The sequence below is a fragment of the Phaseolus vulgaris genome, chromosome 2 (genome assembly GCF_051622355.1).
Source record: "Phaseolus vulgaris cultivar YP4 chromosome 2, ASM5162235v1, whole genome shotgun sequence".
In the NCBI taxonomy this organism is placed as follows: domain Eukaryota; kingdom Viridiplantae; phylum Streptophyta; class Magnoliopsida; order Fabales; family Fabaceae; genus Phaseolus; species Phaseolus vulgaris.
This window is the reverse complement of record NC_143499.1, coordinates 41,741,628-41,766,898: the sequence shown is the minus strand read 5'-3', so window position 1 is coordinate 41,766,898 and position 25,271 is coordinate 41,741,628. Positions and strand designations below refer to the sequence as shown.

The window sequence follows — 25,271 nt, the reverse complement described above, 5'->3', positions numbered from 1 at the left end:
GACTTAAAGTTTAAGAACAAGCTACTTTCAAATACATATTTTGAGTTATGCTTAAATCATAAAAAGTGCTATATGATAATACCACTTTCATTTCTTTTAAAAATAAATTAAGTTGTATTTGATTAGATACTATTTTTTTATATATTTAAAAAAAACTAAAATTGTATCACTTTGAAGCTTTGATTAAAAAACTATTCCACTAATATCATTAATTTTTCCGCAAGTGTAATCAAATTTTGAAAGAAACAAGATTTTGAAAATGTAATAAAAAAAAGGGTCAAAACTGAGAGAAAAAAAAAGTGTACATACTAGTGAGAAAATAAGAATGAAAGAAAAGAATTTACATGTTTATTTGTAATCACATTAAAAAGGATTATTTGATCCATCTTAGTCATATCTTAGAAATACTATGAAAGTAAAAAAAAAAATAGAAATCCCTTCTTAATTTACTACCAAATTGGGTAAATCTGGTTAGACGCATAAGCTTATTTGTTTACTGTGGTGGTTAGCAACATAATATTTATATAAGGATTTAGATATTCCTTAAGTTTTTTATTTTAGTTCATTTATTTTTTTTAAAAAAAAACTACCAAAGATTCAATTTAATTACATTTTATGAATTATATTGGGTTATTCAATGCAAAATTAGAATTATGTTATATAATAAATTTATGAGTGTCAAAATCCGATCAATCCATCTGTAAAAAAAAAAAGATTCAACTGTGTTTTTTTTGTAAGAAATTCATCTGGCTTAAAATAATTCTTAGTGTATTTTTTAATTTTATTTTATTTTTTCTATTATGATTCTGTATTTCATTTTTAATTATTGGACGATCACAAAATTGCTATTTCTTCTTTTTCTTCAGTTGATCCTGGGTTGAAAATTATTTTTTTAAGAAATTTCGGTTGTAAGATTCTTTTGAAAAAACACTCCAAAACTAAGAGCTGTCACGTTGAAAGTTCTAATGATCTAGAAAAATATAAAACGTTAAGGAACAAATTTAACAATTTTCCGTAGAGATACTCTAATTCATTTATACCTCTACTATTTTTTTAATCTTGGTTTTGAGACTTGTTCAAGAGCTTACTTTTCGATTGAGTCTTGAAACTGGAAATCTAGAGTAAAAAAGGTGAATATTACACCGATGATTGATTCGATTTATGTTTAGTTTTGGTTGAAGTTGATCTTCAATTCATTTTTTTATTATTATTGTTATTAATCGCTGTTAAACGTGGTCACTTTTATGACTTTTCCCTCCCTAGTACATTTAAGTAATAGAGATGAATTATTAGAACGAGTATGACATTAATGTGAAGTGTATTATTCGTTTTCATATTGTCTCAACTTTTTAAAAGAAATTCTGCTGCCTAATTTTTACTAAAGGAACCTTACGAACTTAGTTTTGGAATATAAAAAAAAATATTTTAAATTTGACTACCAATACGTGTGCGAAAGAATATTTTATTCGTATAGATAAACACGTGACAAGGCAACTAATAGTCAACAACAGCAGATAATTATTTTATTCGTCTTCAGATTCACACGTAATTATTGTTAACATGAAAAATACATGGTACATAAAATGGTATCTTATACACTTAGGTACCTTACACGACATCAGTATTCCTATACTATACAATACTATACAACGTTTCAATTATTATCGTTATAAACAATGCAACCGTGCATCGATGTTTTTTAGGAAGTCGTGTGTCCTTATTACTTATTCTCAGACTCTCTCTGACATCAGTTTTACTAACGGTCAACACCTTTGTTCAAAATTATTTGAAAACACAAAATTAAGTGTGCTATTGTTGTTCACACGTGATCTCAGTAAAATTTGCAGTATCAGTTGCTGCCCCTTCTTTGTCATAATCTAAAAGCTTTTTTTATATTGGTCTCGTGTATGTTATGCATAAAAAAGAAAAAACCACGTGTACGTAGCTTAACTTATAACAAATTATTTACTATATTTTGAAGTTAAATTCCTTCTGCTCCTTCTAAACCTGCTAATTATACAAAATATCCACAGATGTGTTTTAATCCTTCTATATTTGTTAAAATTTAGTTTAAATTGCTATATATTTAAATCGATAATTCAAACTTTAAAAAATATATAAATTTTATTATGAAAACAACATTAAATTCATATATTTTTAAAAGTTAAAAGACTAAACTTACCAATTTAAAATATAAAAATCAGAACCTTGTGTTCAAAAGTTCACAAGAGTTAACATGTTTGGGGAACAACAGTAAAAACTGTAAAAAAAAATGAGAAAAACATACAAAATAAAAGCAAATGGCATCCTGTGACATAGACAATTAAGTTGGTGTAATATGGAAGCAACTAACAATAATTGTTGCAGTTAGAGGCACCAATTCTACTTGTAATCTTCAAACAAGAGAGAAGAAAACCAGTAAAATGTCAGAATCTAGAGATAATAAGATAAACATGAGTAGTTCATAAGTAACCTGATGTCACATTTTGAAAATCCCCAACCTTGTATCGAGCTTTATCTAGTAGCATTCATAATTCACTGTTCCATCTCAATCAACCCTTCCTTTTACTTCTTCGTAGAACCACCTAATTCCGAACACATTTCCCTTGTCACGGAATACAATACTTTTCACTCGTCAAAATAAAAAATAATATTCCAACAAAGTTATATCACACATGCAATGAAAAAGAAATGCCTCAACCAACTTAATTCAAAACGTGTAAACAATTGGTTATAAACTATTGCAATTAGAGGGTAACATGAAGGGCAATATGGTCATGGAGTTTGGTGTATATATATTCTAGCTGGCCACATGGACTAGGTAAATCACTTCCTCCAACACGCAATTAACAGAGGTTATTTTCCCTTCTCATTTCCTCCACAGCCGCCATGGAAACCGAGGCTGTTCTGAAGCTCTTTCATTCTTGCTGGTTTGAGGTTAACATTTTGAAGGAAAATTCCAGCCCTGAAACACCAATTACAAGTGGTATAGAAAATCTAGATTATGAGAAAAAAGAAGAACAAGAAGAAGAAGAGGAAGAAGAATTAGAACCAAAGCTTCCCTTGATCCGAACCAGCCACACCAGATCCATGAGTGACCAATCCATGACAAGCACGAGATTCAACCATGATTCTCTTTCTCCGGACTCTGTACTTCTTCTCCCGCCAAAGCTCCAAACCATTCTCTCAGGGAAAGAAGTCACTGACTCGGAAGGTGAGAGTCCAACACAGATTAGTTACCATGAGGTGTTGTGTCCCAAGAACAAAAAAAGTTGCAAAATTTCAGGCAATAGAACTAGGAAGAGGAGGGATAGCAAGAGTTTGTCAGACCTTGAATTTGAGGAGCTAAAAGGGTTCATGGATCTGGGTTTTGTTTTCTCAGAGGAGGATAAAAACACAAGCTTAGCTTCAATTATTCCTGGGCTGCAAAGGCTAGGGAAGAAGGAAGAGGAAGAAGGAGATTGTAATGAGTTAAATGTCCCAAGGCCTTACCTTTCTGAAGCATGGGAGGTTCAGGAATATGGTAGGAGAAAAAGAGAGAACCCCTTGATGAATTGGAAAATACCTGCTTTGAACAACGAAACTGACATGAAAGATAGTCTCAGATGGTGGGCACACACAGTTGCTTCCACTGTCAGATGATGATGCAGTTGTTCATAATCCAAGTTTTTTTTTTTTTCTTTCTGTTTTATATACACATTTTTCTTATTCTTTTCTCCATTTTTGTATGTAATTATTCCTTCTTCTTCTTTTTCTGGAATTTGGCATTCCACATATTTATGGTTACCTGTATTCTTATACCAAAAGAGAGAAATTTCATTCAGCATTTCAGATTTATTGGCACAATCTGTAGGTCCTTGATAAATTTTGTTGTGAAACTCATGTCAGGTCTGAATATTTCAACTTTTTATAAGTTGGGTTAGTTATTAATAAACTATGATTTTGCCTTGCTTGTTTCGGTAAGGATTTGACAATGTAACTGGTAGGTACCAAACTTAGAAAATAGAGTTTTACATAACTGAATGATGAATTGGGTTCATAATTACGCGCTAATTGGCTGAACCACAATCGCCAACTAAAGAGAGTAGCAGCATTTTAAATATCATAAACACTTTTTTATCTCTCCCTTTGCATTGATAAGTAAAATCCTGTGTATCACAGTTTTTGTGCAGACGATGCACTGCACTGACGATGCTTTATTCCCTCAACAACCCAAATATATCGCAAAACCTGTTCTACTATCTAAAACAACCATAGACCCAATCTAAAGAATAACTAATTCTTTTTTCTTAAATTCTTGTATATATTACTTTATATCAATGCAGGCTTTTTTTTCAGGATTGAATTGGATGATTTATTTCACCAAAGTTGGCAAAGCCTAATGATAGTAAAATTACCAAAAGAGCGAAGCAAAGAATAAAAAGAGAGATAAGTTAGATGAGACTATATAACATCCCAATAAAAATGGAAGTTAATCATTCAGTGGTTATTCATTAGAGATAATCTTTAATGGCACACAAATTTATAAGGTAGTGTTGATTAATCCTACATAAAAAAAATATATTATTTATAGTGTAAGTTTGAGAGACACTAAAATGGATATAAAATTAAATAATTATTAAGAAGTGAACTCTAAGTCTAACTTAAAACTGACCTATAAGGTGAGATTTGGACTCACTTATGGGTGGACTATATATTATGGGTGGTCCGATAACGGATCGATAACAGGTGACCGGGTCACTTGAAATGACTCTGATAGCATATTAAGAAGTGAACTTTAAGTTTAATTCAACCTCATAAAACAGTCTTATAAGATAAGGTTTGCACCTACTTATATACTATGAAATGTCATAATCTCTAGATAATGTGGGATCTCCAACAATAATTAAACTTAGCATCGTTGTTGAGGATACTATGTGAGAAAATAAATATGAGTAAATTGTCGCTATTAGGGACACTATTTGAAAAACAAATATTAGTGTCACTTAGATTTATGCTAAATATAGTAAAATATTAACTTACATTCACTTAGTGTCTCCATTCTCGATGCAATATCATTCTGCAACTTAATTTTTTATTTGGCTCTACTTTATGTCCCTATTATAGACTTAATATTATTTTGCCACTTAATTTTTTTTATTATATCTACTTTTTGTTCTTATTCTAGATGTTAACTTATTATTTTAATAATTTTTAGTATGAGTTAAAAGATCTTGATTGTGAACACAATATTTGATATTTATTTTTGTGCTCAATTTGAGGAAACTTTTTTTTTTTTATAACATTTTTTTGTAGTGTGATTGTCATTAGATTATATATATATATATATATATATATATATTTTAAGAAGATATGCACGTGGAAAGTGTCTGATTGATGGATGAAGAATGCAAAATTTAGAAAAAATCTTATATTAGGTGATTTTGTTTTTGTTTTGTCCCTTATAATAACTCGTCCTCTGTTATACTTTATCATATTATGATTTAAAAATAGTGTGGCATGTCAGGTTTATTTGCTTGTGTTTCTGTTCTTTTCATCTTTAATCATAGAGAAGAGTGACATATGTATCTAACGGTCTAACACGTGAACATTGTCCTTTTATGTTTGTTTCTTTACCAAGTACAACATCTGAAAACCGTAACTAAAATTCTACAATTATGATTACTTTTTCAACTTTCATGCTTTGATATGTTCTTCTTCTCCGTATGTGTTGGTTTGCATGTTACTTCATAAGTGTTATGGTCTTTGCGGGTAATGATTGCTTTTACAAACAAGGTAATGCTTCTTCTTTTCTATGCAAGAGTTGTTTATCTAAGCAATTGATTCTTTTTTAAACAACTTTCATGATCACATAAACATCTTGAAGTACTAAAGCAACTACATTTTGTAAACATCTTTTGCTAGACATCTTACAAAATTACTATTGTCAAATGTAAGAGAATGAAAGTCTAGGATATAAAGACTTTATTTGGATTAAAGGGGAGTCTGAAAAAAAAAATATTACGAAGTTGACTTTAAGTTTAACTCTACCCATAAAATCAGGCTCATGAAATGAAGGGTTGCACCCACTTTATGTGAGATCTCCAACACACCCGCTCACACCTGATAGCGGGTGGCCTGATAAGGCCAACAAACACTCGTTAGGATAAACTCGAAATGACTTTGATAACATATTATGGAGTGGACTTTAAGTCTAACTCAACCCCATAAAACTGGTTTATGGGGTAAGATTTGCACCCACTTATATACAATGAAATATTTTCATCTCTAATCGATGTAGGATCTCCAACACACCCCCTCACGCCGAGAGTGAAGTATGAGACTATATATTATGAGTGGTTCGATAATAGTCCAATAATGAGTGACTTGATCAGTTCAACAAACTATTGCTAAGATAAGTTTAAAATGACTCTGATACCATATTAAGAAGTGAACTTTTAAATCTAACTCAACCTCATACAACTGGTTTATAAGACGAGATTTGCATTCATTTATAAATTATAAAATATCTTAATATCTAGTAAATGTGAGATCTTCAAATATACTTCATAGGCATATTTTCCAACAACTTTAGGCAAGTATCCAATTGTTGATTTAAATTTTAAATGAATATCAAGATGTTTGTCACATTTTTCTAAGTACATTATTTGGTAGAGAGAGAAAATAGAGGAAAAAAATTCTTTTTATTTGGTTGAAGAAAAGTAACATAAATAAATATACGTACGTGTAAAATAACATAAATACGTCAACTTACAAAAAATGAAATGTGATCATTAATTTTTTTCGCATGATATATTTAATGCATTTTTTTATATAATATAAGATAACTATAATATACTAACAATGTAGAATAAAATTAAATGAACCCATCTCTACATTAATTACAGGAACTTTTTTCAAATTAATATGGTGTGTACATAAAAAGCAATTCAAGCATATTTATAGCAATATATAATAGATATATCTCTGTTTGATATAATTATTTAGTGTGTTTGTTTTATCCTTCAATAAGTATTAATATTAGAAATATTCTTTTTAACTCTTTAGAGAAACTGTCACATTCACACGATTACCATAATTCAATTTTTAATTAATTTTCTACAAATTAAACCCACATTTTAGTTTATTTATATTTAATGTTGAGTTCTCTCGAAGTACAATGCACCATATTTACAAACATTTAATCTTAATTCACTTATAACTCAATTTCAATACATATACGTAGAAACGCATGTATTTTAGTGGATAATGAAAACAATTCTCACAAGAAAAATAGGGGTTCCAAATATAATTTGTACATTATTATATAATATTTTAACAAATAATTTATAATTATTGTTTTATTTTATGTCTATTTTTCAAATTAAAATGTACTATATAATTAAAAAGTATTATTATATTGAAAAGTATTTTCTATTGATGGGTTACATATAAGCATGTATTGAATGAACTTTTAATATATTATAAGATATGAAATGTGTGTTAATAGGTTTAAAGTGTTTAATTTTGTAACTATATAAGAAACATAAATAAAAACTTAAATTTTAAAAGGAATAAAACTGAAAGTTAACATATTCATAAAGAATATAAATTATGTAAGTTTAATGTGAAATTATATTAATAAAGTCAGCGATAGAACATTTTATTTAAGAGAACAAGATATAAAATTTAAATTATGAGCATCAAATTAATATTTTCAAATATGTAAGTAAATTAAAATTGTAAATAATATAAAGTACTTAGTGTTGATTTATCTGAATCTGATAAAATAAATGGAAATTAGTTTAAAAAGAATATGAATTTGTCTCTTTTAAACTCGAACATTAATCCTTTTATATCCAAATTGTATTGTCATGCATATGCCTTTTTTAATTCTATGGATGCTATGTAATTGGTTTAATATAATAAAATATATCATTTTAATAAAAGTACTTGACTCTTGGTAATGATTACTTCTTCCACTGTTACCTGCGGCATGGCCACTATTGATTAGTTTCCCTTCATTTTGCACATTCTTTATTTTCATGAGTCTTGTGTCTGCAAAATTTAAGTACGCATCTAAAAAGGAAAGCTGCAGATAAATCTCTCCACACACATAACATGAGCATAATTTCACTTTTTCTTTTTAAAAACGTGTGTCACCTTTGTTACTTGCCTATTTAACTTTAATTCCTTTAAGATTTCCATGGCACCATGTTTTGAAATTATATTAAAGAGTGTATTACAAAAAATTCAAAATATCAAACTCTGTTAAATATGTTTTGAAATTAAAAGTATAAAAGAGTTGACATCAGAAAAAGATGACAAAATTAATACGCAAATCACTGCAACCCTCTTCTAATTTTGCAGATCAGGACTATCCTAGTAAAATCCAAGAAATGCATATTTAGACAATGCTAATACAAATGGAAAGAAGCATACCAGAGACAGGTTTTGAGGCGTAGCTGCTACTAAAAATGCACTATGGATATATCTATAACATCTATCATCCATGCCCTGTATGACCATGGATTCAAGAACCCTTGGTAGGCTCTTAAGAATGTCAGAACATCAAAAACCCATATGATACAGCCTTTTGAGCAAATCCTGCATGAACTTCTTAAGTGTTACAACTGCATCTTCTCTTTTAAATTTCCAAGCGGGCCATAGCTTTTTTCTTTTACTTCCTCATTGCTACACATGCAATTGCCAGTGTTAAAGTTTTGACCACATTTCAAGCACATGCCTTTACACCCAGGATCACATACTGAATTCATGGTAATCTCAAGATGCACCCTGTCCCTTATGTTCTTTGAAATGTCAATTTGCTTCTCTTGTGAAGGAAAATATAGTTGATCCTCCAAATCAATAAGTGCATCCTCGTCATCATCCTGACCACCGTTTCCAGAGGTAGTAAGTTTGTCTTCCCCAAAAATAACACCCATATCAATAGTCTCAGGTTCTTCAATGGGTTCCTCAGTGAGTAAAAGAGAGAACTCAGAGAATATGCTCTCAGCAGATGGCATGCAACACCTTCAATAGAAAATCACATCGAAATAAGAAATTCTACGTTGTGGAAGTAATGCATTATTGAACATGACAGGGGAACACTCGGTATCATTTTTTTTATTTTCACATGAACATGACAAACAATTTTTTCTGGCCTACATTTTGGTTTGTTCAACAAGTCCTTGAATGAAAGTTCTATATTTACACTATTTAATACCTCATATATGGATGAAACATTAAAATTATTATCCAGAAAGATATTCGATAACTAAGTCAGGTGAACGCAATATAAAATGGTACTTGCGATGAGTGGCATCCAACAGCTAAAGGAATTAACCTGTTAGCAGCTACTGTAAACTTATGAGATATCATGTTACTTCAGCTACCCAAGAATCTTCCATGTTGCACCTAATGGAGCATTGGTGTGAGATTTAATAAATTGAGATGAATAATGCAATACAACTACGTAACAAGCAATTGTTCTTCAAAAAACAAGCCAGTCATAGCACATCACAATTAGGTGACAGACAGAGGTCAACCTATTGTCGAAAGAATATCAACAACAATTATACATTTACAACTTTTGGTATGAAAGAAGGGGTGTTAACATTGAAAGTAAAGCATTTTTGTCGAATTGGAAATATAGAAGGTTTTGAGCTAAAGCATATCAATATAGTAACACTACATCCTGGAAGCAGATGTACCAGTAGTTCATTGTAGATAATAGTACGGTTCAATCAAGAGAATAGAAGGGAGAGCAAGAAGTTATAAGCCAAGTTCAAATTCAAGTTGAGTGCAGTTATATTTCAGTGAAAGCATCTGTTTTGATTCAGTGAAGGAGAAAGTGGAATGGAAGTTAGAAACAAATCAACTTGAGGATTTAATGCTTCCACGTTGAGGATGTTTAACGTATGACCATCCAATTTAAAAAATGACGCACAAATGAGCATCATCAGTTTTGAACAGTGTGAAGAGTAAGTTGATGACTAGTATCCATGCCAGCAAAGTCTGCAACGTTAAATCCATTAGTTCATTGAAACTTCTGCATTTGCCTCAGTAAGATCTCTGCACTTCACTCCACCGCATACCACAATAAAATAGGGGCGAATTACACTCACTTCCTAATGTTTAACATAATTTCAATTGTAACATCTCCCTTCTTTTACCCTATACAAAACCTCCCTTAACTTATATAACAACAAAATATATCCTCCCTGTTAAAACAGCATACTTGTCTTCCTTAATTTCTTATGTAGTTACAATAGACCAAGAGGGATCAAAGTAATTCAGACAAGTGGAGAGGTATTAAGAGTAATTTCATTAATTTGGTGAACTGATAATCGTATCATGTTTTATGCTCTCAGTTAAATAGAATTTTATCTTCTTGCAACTATATATTGTTAACCTTGAGGACAACGACAACGTGAATGTTCAGGGGCAAAGTATCAATAGATCAACCAGTTAGGTGTGTTAGTAATTATTTAGTAGGGCAACAGGGTTAGTTAGTCAAAGAAATACAAAGGGGTTATGCAAGAAAGAAGGGGAATGGGCCTGCAACTGAATAGGATTATCGAGGGTAAGTTTATGCTAGCAAACTAGTAGCTGCCTCTGTAGATAGGAAAAGGAGTTGATAAGAAGAGTTTGTCACTTGGTGAAATACATTGAGACTAGGAAAAGGCCTGTCTCTTAAATTTATCAAGGGAATTCTTTAGGGATACACTCAATCAACAAAGGAATTTTGTCTTCCTTCCGTTTCTGATCCAGTTCCATTAGAATGCTGGAACTGCAATCTAAATTGATCGAAAAAATAATATTTTCTCATATCACATACATAAACCTTCATGCCATCAACAGTTCAGCCTTCATGGTAACTGGATCATACATGAGTACAAGAGAAAACAGAGAGAGAATAAAAAAAATATACAAGCAATTTCACAATTCTAATTCTTAGAATTTAAAATTCAAACCAAATAAAAATGAAAGATGTTAATGCCACCATTGTAATATCAAGTTGTTCCTAACTTTATGAAAAAATCTCATTATGGAGACAAATTTCCTGCTAGTCGGCAGGGTTTTGTTCTGAATGGCTTTTATAACTAAGGAGGATCTTCCAGCAAGAATTGATGAATGATTATTTTTTCATCATTAAAAAAGTTGCGAGCTATTCCTCATCTTGAGACAAAAGGCAAAAGGCAACTTAACTATTCCTGTTGAGCAAAGTTCCGATATAGTTTTGGGCTTAACTAATCTAAAGAAAAGGGAAGGTAGAGGAGAGTAGGTCAACATCTAATCCTAAGACTAGAATCAGGTGTTGAGGGTTAATCTACACCTGCCTTATTCATTGATATGGTACATTAGATGGAGTGACATCCAAAGCAAATTTGAAAATAATGCATAAATGATCATCTAGACAATAATTACTGTAATGCAAAAATATACTCCGTCATAAAGATTTTACTGTTTAACTTGTGAGACCTGAAGTATTAATCATTGTCAAAATAAAGATGAAGCAAAGTAAAATCAAGAAAAATGCAAAACTAAGAAATGATAAAAACAAAATAGCAAAAGCACTTGAAAGTAGGCAATGTCATGAATTGAAGGGAGTACCTATTGCAAAGAAGAGTGATGACAGTTTTAATGATCCCATCAAGCCTCAGTTTTTTCTTCTTCCTGGTCACATCTATGGATATCTGAACAGGAGTGCCATTTGGAAATTCTCTCACAGCTTTGGTAACACGCAAACCCATAGCAGCAGCTCTAGTTTTTGAGACATCGGTTGAAAGTTTTGCTAGACCTAATCTCTCCAAGGTAGTGCAGTATTCCAAATGTAAAATTGACGCATTTCTCTTGTATACAACAGCACCTTCCCAAGGCGACCCCGTATCAACTTCATCGTCATCGAAACCCAAGGACTCGTTGTCAATCGACTCAAAATCATACCCCTTAGACCTAACTGTATACTTATGAAGAACATTTGGTTCATTTCTCACGTGGACCCCAATACGCCTTGTTTTACAACAGAAACCCACTTCACGATGAAAAGGGATGAAGGAATTAGAGGCAAATTTTTGGTGGGAACTCAAATTGTTAATCTCCAATTTAGAAAAATGCAAAGGGGCTGCAGAGGATGAGGGGATTACAAGAGACATTTTTCAGGTTTCAGTGATGAGGGTAGACCTAAACCATAAAAATTTGATTAGGAATTGTATGTATAGGAAATGTGTAACAGGGTAAAGAGAACCACATATTCCCAGTGAAACCCAAACAACTACCATAAAAGAGAAAGGTGGAAGTAAAATAAAGATGAAGCATGAATTCCTACATGAAAAATAAGATAAAAAGTGAGAGAGTGAGAGAGAGGACTTACAGAGGGTTGAGAAGATGAGAGAAGGATAGAGGGAATAGTGGTTTCAATGGTGAGAGTGGGAAGGAAAGAAGAAGATAAAATGTATTTGCATGGGAGTCTCTAATTGATAGAGAACAAGAGGGAGAGGAAGAAAAACAAAATTAAAACAGAAGGGAATTGAAATAGATTAATTAATATTTGTAATAAAAAAATTAATAAAAATATGAGCAAAGTGTAAAATGTTAACATAATTTTCAAAATTTTAAAAAGTAAAATATTAATATTTAGTGAGGTGTAGGCTAGAGCATGAGGGGTAAAAAAAACCATTATCCTAAAAAAATAAATGAAAAAAATGATAACTAACATTTTTTCATTGAATAAAAGTATAAAAAAATTTAAAAAAATCATAGTATTTTATTTTTTAAATTTTATTATTATTATTATTCATTTATTGATTATATCACGTAACATATTTAACTATGTTGCGTTTTATTACAAGTTTCTCTCATTTGTGCAAAGAAACTTTTTTTTTAAAAATTATCTACAAGAAATTTTTAAAAAAAATTGTAAATTTTAACTACTAGAATTGTTTTAATTTTAATATTAACCTTGTACCAAATATATTTTATGAAGATAAAATTTATAGAAAATTTATTGTCACTACAAGTAATAAAATATTATTGAATCTAACTTTGGGCTTGGGCATACAATTGTAATTGAGGCAAATTCTTCCTGAACCATATCAATTTTAACCTCCACCATATTAATTTTTTAAATTTCCAAGACTACCCTTATTCCAAATTAAAAAATTCAAAATAATAATTATAATTGAGAAATAAAAAAAATACATGCTAATTTCAGAATTTAAAAATATGTTCAGAAAATTGAAATCCAAAATATTTCAGATAAAAGTTTCAAAAATAATTTTTCCCATTTTTGTGTAAGGTTATTTTCGTCATTTAGGAGGAGTATTTTTGTCATTTTCTAAAGATGATTGGGTGCATGCTGAAATTGATATGGTGGAGGGAGAAATTGCCTTCTGAAAAATGTGTGGACTCTTATTTTATTTTTATTTTTTTTACATAAACAAAGTTTTTCAAATATTCAACTGTTTTTTCTTTTTATTTTTACTCGCATTAACTTCAGACTCAAGCTCATAGTAGTTGCTATCAGTGGGACAGATATATCTTAAAACTTTAAACTACCCTACTTCGCCAACAAAAACACGAATAAGAAACTAGAATAATTTGAGACACCAACTTTCTCAAACCGATTGAATTTGTAAAATCCGTAAAATCCTAAGAACAAAGAACAAACTCACTTGAAATTAAATTTTGATAAAACTGCCTCCTAACTAGAGGATCAATTAAAAAAGGACAAACAATTTCAAAAACTTAAAAAAATATATAAAGAAAAGGAGTTATAGAAAAGATATTTTTAAAATGACTAAATAATTAAAATTTCTAGCATTTGTTTTTTAAAACCACTATTTCTAAAAAAAAAAAAGTTGAATATTACGTAAAATATTGCTTCTGATGGATTAACCACACACACACACACATATATATATATATATATATATATATATATATAATGGTGCATTAAACTTCTTGAAGTAATAATCTCTTAATAATATTTTGTTGCCTCTAACTCTTTTTTTTTTTTAGAGACTTACGGACAAGTCCCATTAATATCGATTTACGATTAAACTATTTTATATTGTGAATATTAAGTTATTTATAATATACAAAATATTTATGGAGACCTATATATTATTATACAACTAGACAAATAGAGACAAAATAGTAAGATAAAGGAGAAGTAAGTTATTATATATATAATATAAACACTATTGTATTATTAATTAATCAGAAATTATGTATATAAGAATTTGAAGTAGTTGTAATAAAAATCTGATAAAACGAAGTTGGTTTTTCTACAGGTTGAGTACTGATGAATTTTTACACTGTGCATAGACTTTTTTGTCATTATATAAACTCATGTTATATGGTTGAAAACAATACAGAAACAGTAGATATTTTGGGGTAAACCAAGCTCATTTTGGACAATGATCTGTTTGATAAGGAAAGTGCATCTAATGTAACGCCTTGAGCATGAATTCTTCCCAAACACAGCTCAGACACAAGGGCATTTTGGTCCTCTTAAAAAACACGTAACGACAATGTTGCACTCCTCATTCTTTTGGCATTCTGAAATAGTGCACTTCCAAATTTGAACTCTGCAGAAGAATATAAAACTCCCGCATTTATTATTCAACAAGCTTCCTCGTTTACTGCATAAACCAGTTCACATGTTGCATGCTCTTGGCCCTGTTCACATTTCTGCTCATACAGTAGTCATGGATGGTTCACGGGTTGCACAAACTCTTGACTCTCTCTGGTTCTACACTAACATTTTTGCCTGCACTCATCACCCTGTAGCCCCTTTCATTGATCACATTGCAGCTTCAATCCACGCCAAAGAATCCCCCGAGAGAGATTTGCAGAAACCCTTTACCCCACTCCCTTTGAATCAGCAAGATGAGCCTCGAAATGTGGAGACTTTGACCCCTCGTTGTCACAAATTCGGTGGGATTTCGGCAGAAGTGGGCACGGTAGCACCTAGCAGGGAAAGAAACAAGAGAGAGAAGAGAAAAAGAAGGAAGTGGAACAAGTTAGGAAGCAGCAATGTGGTCGATGGAAGGGTTGATTTGTGGTTTGATAAGCTTGAGGAGGAGTCATACAAACAGCATGAGATGCTTGATGTTCAGCAGCAATCTAAGATGCCTCCGCTTGATGATGCTGTGGCAATGAAAAAACATCTCAAGTCATGGGCCTATGCAGTTGCTGTGAGTGCATTGTCAGATGAAATCACTTTGTAAGGTGAAAACAAACTACCTAATACCATGCTACTACTACGTATGTAAGTATGTGTTGGATCACCATTTTCTTGCATAGTGAAATTCTCACTTCTCACTTGTCCTCGATGGTAATGGTTTCTGGGTAACTTCACTGGTTTGAGTATGAGTATGATAATGAGGGATAACGGCTTAGTAATTAATGTATGCTCTCACCCTTCTTCTGTTCAGTATCTCCATGTAATGTTTTTCTTAATGACATGCATGAATTTCAACTGTCTCTATTAATTATGTTCATGTGTTGCTCCCCTCCTCACTCAAATTAATTAATGCTTCATTTTCACTTTTTTTTTTTAATTTGTTCAAGTTATTTTTCTTTCATTTTTTATTTATTTCTACACTAGTTCTCTTTAATTATTTTTAAAATATTATATTTACATTTATATACATTATATTAACTTTTTAAATCATTATTAAAATCACTCCTTCTAATTTTAATATAAGACATACTCCGTCCATTTCCTTTTAACATCCTCCATTTTGGAAACAAAATGTTTCTTTTCATTTCTCTCTTTAGTTGTTTCAATAACATATTTCTATTACACTTTTAGGTCTTATAATAATTTTTAAATATTTTACACATGTATTTATGATGCTAAATGGAGAAAGAAATGGGTGAAATAGGATATTATTCAACTATTTTATTAGAATCAAGAAAATTTATTGTATTTATTTTTTTCTGTAAAATAATCTTAGAATACATATCAAAAGGAATGGAGAGAATAATGGAGAAGAAATTGATAGTCATTTTTATAAAACATTTTATAGTTTTTATGAGACATTAATTTTTTTTCTTATTTAACCCTGTTAAATATTACGAATATGTGTGTTTTCATTGATAAACAATAACTAAAGAATTTAAAAAATTATTAACAATAATGATAAATTTAATAAATTGATAATATTATTTTAAAAAGCAACAGAATCAAACACAGATTAGGTACTTGTATAACTGTATGATTGTGAGGAATATGAACAAAGACACTCATTATAAAATTTCTCCAACTTCCAGAAAATAAAAAATAATAAAGTAAAAGGTTTGTATACTTTACACTTACAGCATTTATCACGTATACAAAAATAAAATAATAAATAATTAAATGATGACAAAATTCCTGTAATATATTCTTTCATCATTATGAAACCATAAAGGAAATTATTAGTTTATAAAAATATTATTTTATTTCAAATATAAAATATAAAATAATAATTTTATTAATATTGTAACATTTTTCATGATTATTTTTTACTTTTTTCTTAACTTGTTTTTTCTACTAGTATAACCGCAAATAAATAATATTATCGTATAAATAATCATACATAAAAATCCAAGACAAATTAATATCTTTCTTTTAAAATTTTAATTTGTCTTGAATTTTTATGTAATATTTTTCTATACTTTTCCTTTTTATATCTATAGAGGTATTTATGTTATTTTATAAATATACTTTTAATCTTCTATCAAACATTAAATAATTATTTTACGTTTTTTTTCTCTTAATTATTTTTGTTAAACAAACCAAAGTTGGGAAAATGTTTTTTGTTACTTTGTAAATAAAACAGGAAAAACAAAATGCTTTTCGTGGCCGAAGTGAGTAATTTAAAGTTTCAAGCCTAATATATAGTAAATTTTAGTCATTTCTATAGTATATTTTTTTAAAAATATTAATTATAACACCTCATTTATTATTTAGCTATATTTGTGTAATTTTTAAATACATATTTTTTAATTTCTACATAGTTAAATAAAAATTTATTTCAATTTTTTTCCCTCTCTCATTAAATAACTTATAAAAGTTATTCCACTTTCCTATTTTATTTCTTTTCTTTCATTTTCTTCCGTATGCTAACAAAACACAGTTATTCTTCCATTCTTGTAGTGTAAGTGTGTTTTTAAAACCCAGCTTATTATTTACACTTTGAATTATAAATGCATTTTCTTGTCATAATTTGAAAGTTACTTACCGTTGACAATTAATTAAAATTATTGAAAAGTTACTTACCGTTTACAATTAATTGTTATTAAAGGGATGTTACTTACCATTAATTGTTTTTATTATTGTTGTTTCCTAGAACCGCTATATATAATGGTTTCCTTATGCAATGTAACACAACAAACACCAACACAACTTGTTTCCTCTCTTTCTTTTCATATACTATTTATTTCTTCTCTTGGGTGTAAGTGTTTAACCCATATAGAGAGAATTTTTTTTTAGACTATTTATCTATTAGTCTAAGAGGAATTCATTGTACTCCCAGTACCATTATAGTGAAAGTTTTTTGCTCTCTGGCTAATGGTTTTTTATCTCTATTTAAAGGGGTTTTCCACCTAAATTTTTTTGATATTATTCTCATTTTCCCTTATTACTTTAATTTCTTATAATCTTTAGTTAAAATTATCACGGCTTACTTTAATTTCTTATAATCTTTAGTTAAAATTATCACGGCTTCCACACACGATATTTTCACATAAATGGTGGACTCTTTTTCTTAAAGGTCATGCTTAAATAACAGAACTTGTTGTTGGAGTCACGAAAATGTTTTTAAGAGATGACAATTTAATCCTCCTAAAAGAAAATTTTATATTGTAAAAATAATATGTTATGCTTATCGTGATTATATTTTAGTCATTTTTAACTTTCTTACAAGCTAAAATTTTATTTCGTAACAGTATTTGATAATTAATATTTAATAGTTTTTTTAATATGCTACTTTAAATATAAATTTTAAAATGTCAAGTTTCTAAGTTTTTATGTTTTTTTTACGCATTTATAAATTTCTTTGTTGCCGTTTTTTTACATATTTTTTCTATTCTTCTTACAATATTTATTGCAATATTATATTTCCAACATTTTTAACGGGTACATATTAATCAGTATATAAAAGTATGATATTTGCTAAAGAGTATATACTGATTTAATTTATTTAAAATTTTGTTAAAAATATGTTAAGATATAATGTAAGACTAATAGGCAAATTCAAATGAAAAATATAATAATTAAAACTTAGAAAATGTAATTGAAATAATTTATCTATAAATAAAAGTTACAAGAGTTTGAAGTTAATTAAACTAGTATTATAAATACACATACTTGTGTATATATTTATTAATAATTATACTAAATATTTTTTATCAAACACTTAAATATTAATTTTAAACTAATATAGCTATATCGTATTTTTCAAATATTTCATTTTTTTGTTTTAACTGTTTTACCAAATATTGTGATTATTATTTAACCTATTAAATAAATAAAATTTCTAATAAAATATTATTAAAGCTAAATGTGAAAACTTTTATTAAAGGTCTACAGATGTTTTGAGAACATTGATAATTCCAAACAATTTTTTTAAGAATTATTATTTTTAGACTTCATAATTTATAAGAATCATAATATAAATTTTTTTCAAGATTTTATATGCACAAGGTACATTAAAATTATTTTTCATTAATACACAATTTTATTGAATGAATATCATAAAATATAATTGAATGTTTTGTCGTATACATTAATCTTTATATTTTGTATTGCTATTTAATATAACATTGATTCAAAATCATTTGTTTTTAAATGTTCACTCGTATTGTTATTTTGATTGATTAAAAATGCGTATATACATTGTGTTAATTGGTTCTCCGTTCTCTCTTTTATGATGGATTAAAATGCGAGAATTAAATTGGGTTAATTGGTTTTCAATTCTCTCGTTCATGTATATATATACACGTGTATATAGAAGAAAAAGAGGTTAGATAGCAGTAAGAATCTAGTAAGAATTATTGCTGCATATGTTTCATCTGCCAGATTTGGGTATCAACCGTAATTTTAAGAAAGTTGATATGCTGGAGAGCCAATTTGGGGAATATAATCTGCATAATTCTGCATTCAACAATTGGGACTCTGCATATACTCTGTATTTTGTATTTTTTATGCAATTTCTGTAAGTACTATTTGTTTTTATATAAGAGTTAATATTTTTTAAGTGTTCCAACTATTTTTTATTAATAAAAAAACAGTAAAAATATTGTTTACTTTATGAAAAAATTAATGAAATCACTTTTATTTTTATTAGAAATAAACAATGAATAAATATGAATCACTCTAAAGACGGTTCAACCCTTATACAAAACAAACCACCTTTAATCTATTCCTCACGACTCATCCCTGCCAACACATAAAAATACCACTACTTAAAAAACCGACAAGAAACGCCTATAACACTTCCTCTTATTCCCGACAAAACCTCATGACATCATCTTCATACAGGCCAAAAGGTCTAAATACAATCCAAGACCAAACATTTACTTGCACCAAAGCAAACACTTCCAATACATATATTAAAAAATCACTTAAATAACTATTGTTTTAAAAAATAATTATGATTTTCTTACAAAATGTAAATAAAATAAAAAATAAAGGATAAGAATAGCTAATTTTTTTATACTAGTTCAATTCTTTTTTAATTTATATTCAGTTTCATACACAATTTTTTTAATAATAAAGTTACATATAACACACTCAATAAAATAACGTATATTTCCTTAAAATCTTCCAAAAAGAACAACACACCCAATTTTAGATGTTACATGTAAACTTATTAATGAATGAAAATAAATAAAATGATATCATGTGACTTAAATCCAAAGAATAAAAACAAAGAAAAAACTCTAGCAAGCTTATAAAATATAATTTAAAATCAATATACTTTTCTCTAAAAAAATAACATGTTTAACAAATCAGTTTAGATCTTAGAGTACATTTCAACGTAAAAGATACAAAGTATTGTATTAAAACAATATTTTTTGAAAACTGAAATAATTTTTTAATAAGCTTCACAAAACTAAGTCAATTATTATTATGGTTGACAATTTGCACTTGAATGGATTTCGAAATCCATTAGAATTTAAATAATTAATTGTTTCAATCAATAATAGATTGAATGCATAAAAGATGCTTATAATACATGTAAGAACCTGTTTTTATCAAGTGTCGTAAGAGATGATTTTAAAATGATAAATGTTAAAATTTGAAGTTATATTATAAGGGTACAAATTCGAACTTTAAATGTGTAGTTTTTTCTAAAATCACAATTTTTTTTATAATTTATTTTCCTCTAGATTTTTTTACATTGTCGCTGACTTTTTCAAGCACATTTTTATCATTTTCTCAATTATTCTAAGAACTAGGAGGTGACTAAATATAAGCAATCTTAAACTAATCACAATTTGATCTAGATTTAGTTATTATTTTTTTCTAAAAACTTTTTGACTTCACTTATGAGTGTTTTTTAGGTTTCACATTAATATTATGATTTACTTAATTATGATATTGATGGTAAATTATTGAAATTAATAGCAAAAACCTTAGTTGCTAATTAGATACCAATTTAGAAACTATTTAATAATAATAGAAACCAAACATTTATTCAGTCTCTAAAATGGATCGTAGTTTGGGGGGCGATTTGGACCGCAGTTGTCAACGAGATTTGGAAGCATAGAAACAAAGTAATATTTGATGGGGGGTGTTATAGATGGGGGTCTTGGGTTACTTCCAAGTCACAGGATGCGATTTTTTCTTTCTATGCTTAGTATATTGACCATTCGACCTGTATGGAGATGATGTCATGAGTTTTTGTTGGGAGTAAGAGAGAGTCTTGTAGGCTTTTCTTGTTGGTGTTTAAGTAGTGATTTTTAGGTGTGGTATGGATGAGTCGAGAGAAATAGGTTATTGGTTGTGTGATTTGTATATGGGTTGGACCACCCCTTAAGTGACCTACATTTATTCATTGTTTATTGTTGATAAAAAAAATGGTATCTAATTTAGTCATTATAACAAATAATTATTTTTAGTTTCTAAAATTGGTTTCTATTTTCTTTGAGAATATATTGTCTTATTTTGTTTAGATTTATAAGTGTTGATAATGTGATTGGTTGATAAATCTATTGGTTTGAATGGAAAAGTAGATTTCAACATGTTTCAAACATGTTAATGGTTAGAAATGATGGGAGCATTTGAGTTGCTAACATTAATTATTTTAAAAAAATATATTAAAATCGTAAATTTGTCAATGCTGAAGACTTTTATACTACACAATGTCACCTTTGGCATGTTCTTTGTGTCGGCTCATTGAGAGAAGCAGATACCAAGCTTTGAACTAAATAATCTTACTTGAAGCTCATGATTTGGCAAAGCACATTGGAGATTGAAACTTGAATGAGGCATAGATGGCTGCAGCAGAAGATGACATATAGAGGGGTGTTTATTGGTCTTAGCAGCAGAGGAATCTCTTCACAACACTAACAACTTGTGCTTTTGACATTGCTGCTTCAGCTTTGCTTGGTCCCAATTTTGAACTGCCAGAACATTAACTCACTTATCATGCAACTTCTTTTAATTACGGTGGCCTTCTTATTACACTCAAAGCCAAAGTAAACTATTTGATAAGAAGTTAACTTGGAAGTTTCCAAACATTGCTCATGAAGGTGCAATAACTCAAATAAGACAAAAATTTCTTGGAATAACTTGCTTGCCCTCGTAAGTGAAGCCAATTCTTGTATATGGTCACATTCTGGTGTCACTCAGTCCAATATATTGATGACATATGTTCAGATGATGGAGCATTAGCATCAGAAGTGGCCTAGATGTGGTGGACATGCAATGCAGTTGCCTCTAATTGCTAGAGAAACAACAGAAGGATTTTGGACAATAGAGCAACAACAGTTAATGCGTGTGCATTGTGAGTTTGGTTCTTTTGGACTTTGGATTCCCTCCTCTGTTTTTGAAGCTTCTTTGATTGGTGTAAAGAAGATGGTGAAACAAATCTTAATTACTCAAATTCTTAATATGATTACTCTTGTTGCTCAGATACTATTCTTAAGACCTGTTGTAGTTTCACTTAAGTGTGATTTTGATTTTTCACATTAATAGTACCAATTTAATCTCTCGTCTCAGTTATATTACCATTATACTCACTCAAATAATGTCTGACTTTGTTATTCATACAGTAAATATTTGTTTGTCTCTATTTTTTACTATAACCTTTATTACATAAGCTATTTTACAACAGTTTTCTTAAATATTTATCAATTCTCTTTAAGGAGGAAAAATAAGTGTTGAATTTAGGGTAATTTAATTCGTATCCTGTTGCTAAAGTCGAAGTTTTTTTTTCCCTTATGAGTGAATAATAAGGTGTTTGTGTTCAATTTTATTTCATATTTTTTACAAGGCAAATTCTTAAACTCCAAAAATGGTTGAGACCAATAAGATATATGAGACCAAATTTTGTAAACCTAACTTAGTAACATAATATAAAGAAGGTGGGAAAAAATCAACGCTTAACAAAATAAATAGTATATATATATATATATATATATATATATATATAATATTACCTTTGATATGGTCTAAATTGAAGGAATTTCGTACTGAGAAGATTTTATAGATTATAAGTTAAAAGAAAAGACCCGATAGCTATATTATAGCTATAATCTTTTTTGCCCATCGAATCTAAAGTAGATCTCTTTTTTTTACAATATCTAAAGTAAGTCTATATCTATAATCTAAGCTAAGGTTATTAATAAAAGTGTGAGGAAAATCAATTACAAAAGGGGAAATAAAAGCCAACATTCATCCTAATTTCTGCCCGTACATTAAAGATAAATCTTATACATTGCAGAGATATCTATATAGACAAAAACGTGGTCTTATATTCATCAATAGCACAAAGTAACTAATAGTTTATGTAAAAAATAATGGAAAAACTCAATGGGCAAAAAGATATTTTGATGTTTTAAAAAAAAATAAATAAAAAAAATATATATATATATATATATACTTTGATAATTTAAATTTTTAATTAATTAATCGTAAATTATAATTTATTCATATGCTTAAGCGTTCATTTTTCCAAAACAAGTATTCTTCACTTTTTTTTAACATTTAAAGTAAAGGAACTTCTTTTACATTAAAAGTCATGAAAAATATTTTTCATTAAAAAATAAAGTTATCTATTTTCTTTTAAATACTTAAATAAATTTTTCACTATTTTATTATTTTTTTTATTAATGATGATTTCGCTTATAGAAATGCTTAAAAACCAGTTTATATGATATATTTGTATATTTTGGTTTTGTAGGTAAAAGACAATATTACAATTTATACATTTAACAAACATAGAATGAAATATATTATAAGAGTTAATAAGAGAGAAAAAAATTAATATATCTTTTTAAAATTTGTTAAAACTTTATCATTTATTAAATTCGGTAAGACATACAAGTTTTTTTTAATTAAAATATGTATTTTTTTATAAAAATATATTTATATTTTAATATATTTTTCCATATGAAGTGCATTCATATAATTTTCCATCCTAGACCCGTAAAATTTATGAACGAACCTTATTCTAAATTAAAGCAATTATGTTCAGTACTGAGAACTTTATTTTTTAAAGATTATAATTAATAATTTTCTAATAAAAACAGTTATTCTTACAACTTGTAGCTATAATATTCTTTTTTAGCCTATCGTAACTAAAGTAAATCTTAATTTAGTATAAAGCAATGTTCCTTATTAATAGAAAAAATGTGTGACAAAAAGTAATAAAGAATCTGTGAATTTGGACCAGTCCATCCATTAGGAGTAATTCACCATACACAAATATACTTTTAAGTCAAAATAATTTTTAACATGTGACAAGTCTCTTACTGTACTAGTCCAGTCCTCACCCCTCATAAGTGAAAAATATAAAATTAAAAAAAAATATCAAGTAAATTATTTTTAAATACACAACTTAAGAACATATCTGTTTAATTATTATATATCTGTTTCGTTATTATAAGACTAAAATAAAAACATATATTTTCCTTTACACTATAATTCAAAATTGGTAGAAATAAAGGAAGTATATCAATTATAACAATGAACCATACTTAAAACAACTTCGTTGGAAATAGTTAAATTTCTATTTGTACTCATAAAATCTGTATTCACAAGATAATTTTTAAAGATCTGCTATATCGGATAATTCCATTTACATCACTCTTTTTTTTTTCAGCCATTGCTTATACTTTGAATGCATCCATTAACTCAAACATTCCAGATTTTAATAAATTAACTTGCTGCTCAAAATACTAGAAGACAATGTTACTATTTAAAGAGAAGAGAAGGAAGAAGAAAGAGACAATTTTTTTTTTTTTATCTTACCTGTTATTGAATATTTAACCTTTGTATATACACTGTTAATTAACCAGATATCAATGCACAAATTTATACAAAAATTGTATGAGAATGAAAATAAATTAAGTACACCAGCTGTAGTTCTTTCAATAAAAAAATAAAGGTCATAAAAAGGTAATTGAACATTGGAAAAATAATAATTTAGGATAAGTTGACAAGTTTTTTTTAAACGGCAAAAAAGAGTTCAACCCTTATAATTAACCAGACGAATAGATAAATTTTATAAGGGTTGGCACATTAAATATCTCTTTTAATTTATTTATTTTTTATTAATAATAAATAATAAATAAACTTAGAAATATTAATAAAAAAATCTTTTTTCACTTTCATATTTTTTTTTTAATTTTAATAATACCTTTGTGAGTATGGTAAAAAGTATGTTTTTTTTTCTTCATTCTCAAGTGATGATGGTTGCTTGTGGTGGCAGTGGCTAGTAGTGAATGTTGTTAATTGATATAAGGTTTGTGATATTTTTATTAGTTGTGATCTTCATTCTATTTTTTTTATTTTCTAGAAGTCATAAAACTCAGAAAAAAAATCTAACAATATGCAAAAAATAAGTACAAAACTAAAAAAAAAAAAGTTACATTAGGAAACATTGAATAAATTTTTTCACCAACTCTTACATATACACATTCAAAGGATGAAACTGTTCTCTAAAATGCTACCATTGAAAAGGAGATATGAGGTTGGAAAAAATATAAGACAACAAAGAGTAACTAAGATTATTTAAAGATGTGAAACTATATTTTATTTAAAATTATTTAAAACTTTTAAACAGATT

At 28.4% G+C, this 25,271-nt stretch overlaps 2 protein-coding genes across 3 annotated transcripts; one reads left to right on the top strand and one right to left on the bottom strand.

Annotated features, from left to right (window-relative positions):
* Positions 1-2,697: 2,697 nt before the first annotated feature.
* Positions 2,698-3,847, top strand: LOC137812156 (uncharacterized). Its single transcript, XM_068614074.2, has one exon. The coding sequence runs from the start codon at positions 2,890-2,892 to the stop codon at positions 3,640-3,642; it is 753 nt and encodes a 250-aa protein (XP_068470175.1). The 5' UTR covers positions 2,698-2,889; the 3' UTR covers positions 3,643-3,847.
* Positions 3,848-8,221: 4,374 nt separating this feature from the next.
* On the bottom strand, positions 8,222-12,570 carry LOC137812155 (BTB/POZ domain protein, putative (DUF177)). 2 transcript variants are annotated; one of them, XM_090298865.1, is made up of 4 exons: positions 12,356-12,570; positions 11,596-12,165; positions 9,326-9,396; positions 8,222-9,012 (listed from the first exon to the last, which is right to left on the bottom strand). In XM_090298865.1, exons 2-3 carry the CDS (start codon positions 12,135-12,137, stop codon positions 9,357-9,359), a joined length of 582 nt encoding a protein of 193 aa, XP_090154991.1. In that variant the 5' UTR covers positions 12,138-12,165; positions 12,356-12,570; the 3' UTR covers positions 8,222-9,012; positions 9,326-9,356. The 2 variants fall into 2 exon arrangements, with proteins under 2 accessions (XP_090154991.1, XP_068470174.1); XM_068614073.2 differs by lacking the exon at positions 9,326-9,396 and having other exon boundaries at positions 12,356-12,477.
* Between the last annotated feature and the right edge of the window lie 12,701 nt (positions 12,571-25,271).

Bases quoted from the DNA above. Each gene is read 5' to 3' on its own strand.
- LOC137812156 (XM_068614074.2), top strand. From the start codon at position 2,890: ATGGAAACCGAGGCTGTTCTGAAGCTCTTTCATTCTTGCTGGTTTGAG.
- LOC137812155 (XM_068614073.2), bottom strand. From the start codon at position 12,137: ATGTCTCTTGTAATCCCCTCATCCTCTGCAGCCCCTTTGCATTTTTCT. The intron at 9,013-11,595 runs GTACTCCCTTCA...TTTCTATTGAAG, and splicing joins ATCACTCTTCTTTGCAATAG to GTGTTGCATGCCATCTGCTG.